Below are 2709 nucleotides of genomic sequence, written 5' to 3' on the forward strand. Positions count from 1 at the left end.
GGCTCCTCCGTGCTTTCGCGTGACGCGCTGTTGCCCCGGCCGCCGCCGCCTCCCCCCGGGGGTGCTGCGCCGCCAGCTGCTCCCGCCGCCGCCCGAGAGGGCCGCCTGCCGCCCGGCCTTAGCGCGTCCCCACAGCCCTCCAGCGTCGCAGCCAGGCGGCCGCAGGAACCCCGGTGAGGGACAGGGGCTGCTCCCTGCTGGGCGGCTTCGACCGCTCTCGGAAGAAGGGGAGCGGGCCTAGGACCCCAGGTGTGGACGACTGGCCCTGGCAGTTGGATGGGGCAGGGACTGTGGGCCCCCCCCCTAGACGGGAGGGGAGAACCTGCTCTCCCAGGCGCACGTGCCAATTGAGGCGCCTCAAGGAGATACTGGCAGACCTTCCGGAAGGAGAAGGGACACTGGTTTCTGTCATATTGGGGCCTCTTCTGGATACCATTGCATTGGCGATGTCTGCCGCCCTTGCGCGTCCCCACCTCCAGCACTCCGCCATGAGACCTGTTTAGAGAAACCTCCTCTTGAAAACACAATGAAAACTACACACTGGAAAGCCCCCCCACCCCACACAGCAGGCGAGCTGGGCTGCCTGCCTTCATCTGCCCAGGAACCAAACCATTCTCACTTGGGTGACCATTTTACGCTTAAAGACAATCGAAAGAAAGCGTTTGCGGTTTCAAAGACGCAATCAAACTGATGCCCAGGGAACAGAATGAGCCTCCCCCTCCTGTCCCTGCCCCGTCGCTGTTTTCCTTCTCATTTTTCGCCTGCTCTTCCTCCTTCTTTCTCCTACTGCTCCTCTAGCCACTTCCACCACTTTCCCCTGGAGAAAGAGCATCCTGCAAGGCTGGCTGGGCAGCGGCGGGGCTGGGGTGTAGGGCAGTGCAGAGCAGCTGTGTGCCCCAGTCGGTCCTATGCTGCTGCCAGCGGGACAAAGCGAGACCCAACTGGATGAGGGGAGGGGGAGAAAGAGGGACCCTGAGCGTTCACTAAACCGAAGACATCTGGAGCTTTCTGTTCAGGATGTGGGTTTAGCTCCTGGTCTCAGGGCCATGGAGACAATGCTAAGGCAAACAGGTGGCCTGGCCCCCTTTGGAAACAACTATTTACAGAGCCCGTGTGATTTCCACAGCTTTAGAAATTGTGAAAACATGTAATGGAAGCGTTTGGAAAACTCCTTATTTTTATTTAAAGTTTTAAATGACCTAACAAATCTTTAGAAACAGGTCTGTGGCTTCCAGGTCAGCTCCTCCTTTCATGGTCTGGGCCTTGTGTTCGGGTCGTTTGTGGAAAATAATAAATATGTATAACATGGGAGGAGATGGAAACTGATTCTCGCTTTGTTTCAAACATTTCCTGCAGATGATTTTTCAATTCATTTTACAATTTAACCGGCGTTATTTTATGGTATTAGACCTAGGAAAAGCAGGTAGTTAAAGCAACATCGCACTTGGGTTTTGAGTTGGAGCAGCGTATGAACGGGTGGATTTTCCGTTTTTGCTTCATAGCCTGGGACGGCGGGAATTCGGAGTGCCGCTGGCTGACGCTGAAGGAGAACGTGCCCGGCAACGCAGTGTGGCCCGCAGGGGGTCGCACAGGACCGCGGCCCAGTCTCCTCTCCCCGCAAAGCTGCGGACTCAGATGAGGCCTTTTTCCGTGGCTCTTCCAAAAAAAAAAAAACGTTGCTTTGGATGAGTCTTCCCTGCCCCCACCTTCCCTGCCCTTCGCCTCCCCCTCCCTGAGACCGGGAGCCAGGAGTGTCTTGTGTTGGGGGCAGAGGTGCCCTGACCCGGTGGGCTTCCAGCTCCTGGGGCCGCCGCGCTCCTCCCCGCGGCTCTCCGAGGGGCCCCTCCAGAGCGCTCCCGCGGTTCGAGTCCGGGGCTTACCTCAGGCGTTTTGCTTTCTTGTCCTTTCACGGAGAGAGGCGAAGGCGTTTTTTGTTGCTGCTGCCGTTGTTTGCTTTGTTTCGTTTTGCTCTTTTAGGGAGAAAAATCGAGTCAGAACGCCCCTCTGAAGAAAAGGGCGTTCAGGAAGGGAGGCCTCCTCCTGCGTGCCCGCCGGCCCTTTCTCTCGGCTGCAGCACCCTCGCCTGGGCTCTGGAGTCCGGCAAACCTGCGTTCGAGCCCCGGCTCCCTCAAATTCTGGCCCAGTACTCCGATAAAACTATTCGAGCTCTCTGTGCCTCAGTTTCCTCACCTGTAAAGTGGAGGCAGGGAGATTACCTCGTGGAACTGCGATGAGGTTTAAACCAAAGAGCGCCTGTGAAGCGCGTGACTCAAGTGTGCAGAAAGTAGCCACCCTCCGCGGATGGCAGGTGTGGTTTTGTGGGCGCCATCGTCACTTCCGGAAGCAGTCAGAGAGCTGTGCCCTGGAGCTCCGGGCTGTCCCACCAGGCCGCGGCCGCCCCTCCGCCCCGGCCAATCCGCGCGCCGTCGCTGTGCGTCCGGTCCCTGCTCACGTGCCCGCCGACGTGTTCCACGACGCCCTCCCTCATGAATAAACTCTTCTGCGCTCTCGCAGCCGCTTTCACCCGACACGTGAGACTCGCTGGAGCTCCACCGCCCAGCCAGAGGCGGCGCTGACACTTGTCCTCGTGCGCCGAGCGGACGTTCGGGGGCCCCGGACCGAAGCCGCCGCCCGCTCCGAGGCTCCCGTTCCCATCTGGCGCCGCGCGTTGGCCGGGCCGCGAGGTCAGGGGAAGAGGCGCAGGCCGCC

At 59.5% G+C, this 2709-nt stretch overlaps 1 protein-coding gene across 1 annotated transcript in view; it reads left to right on the top strand.

Annotated features, from left to right (window-relative positions):
* PDX1 (pancreatic and duodenal homeobox 1) overlaps positions 1 to 497 on the top strand; it is a 5318-nt gene extending 4821 nt beyond the window's left edge. Inside the window, exon 4 of the mRNA XM_008588345.1 lies at positions 1 to 497. Within this exon, the coding sequence (XP_008586567.1) occupies positions 1 to 177 (177 nt within the window). The 3' untranslated portion in view covers positions 178 to 497.
* Positions 498 to 2709: the final 2212 nt, after the last annotated feature.

This window comes from Galeopterus variegatus, unplaced genomic scaffold, assembly GCF_000696425.1.
Source record: "Galeopterus variegatus unplaced genomic scaffold, G_variegatus-3.0.2 Scaffold4781, whole genome shotgun sequence".
Taxonomy (NCBI): Eukaryota; Metazoa; Chordata; class Mammalia; order Dermoptera; family Cynocephalidae; genus Galeopterus; species Galeopterus variegatus.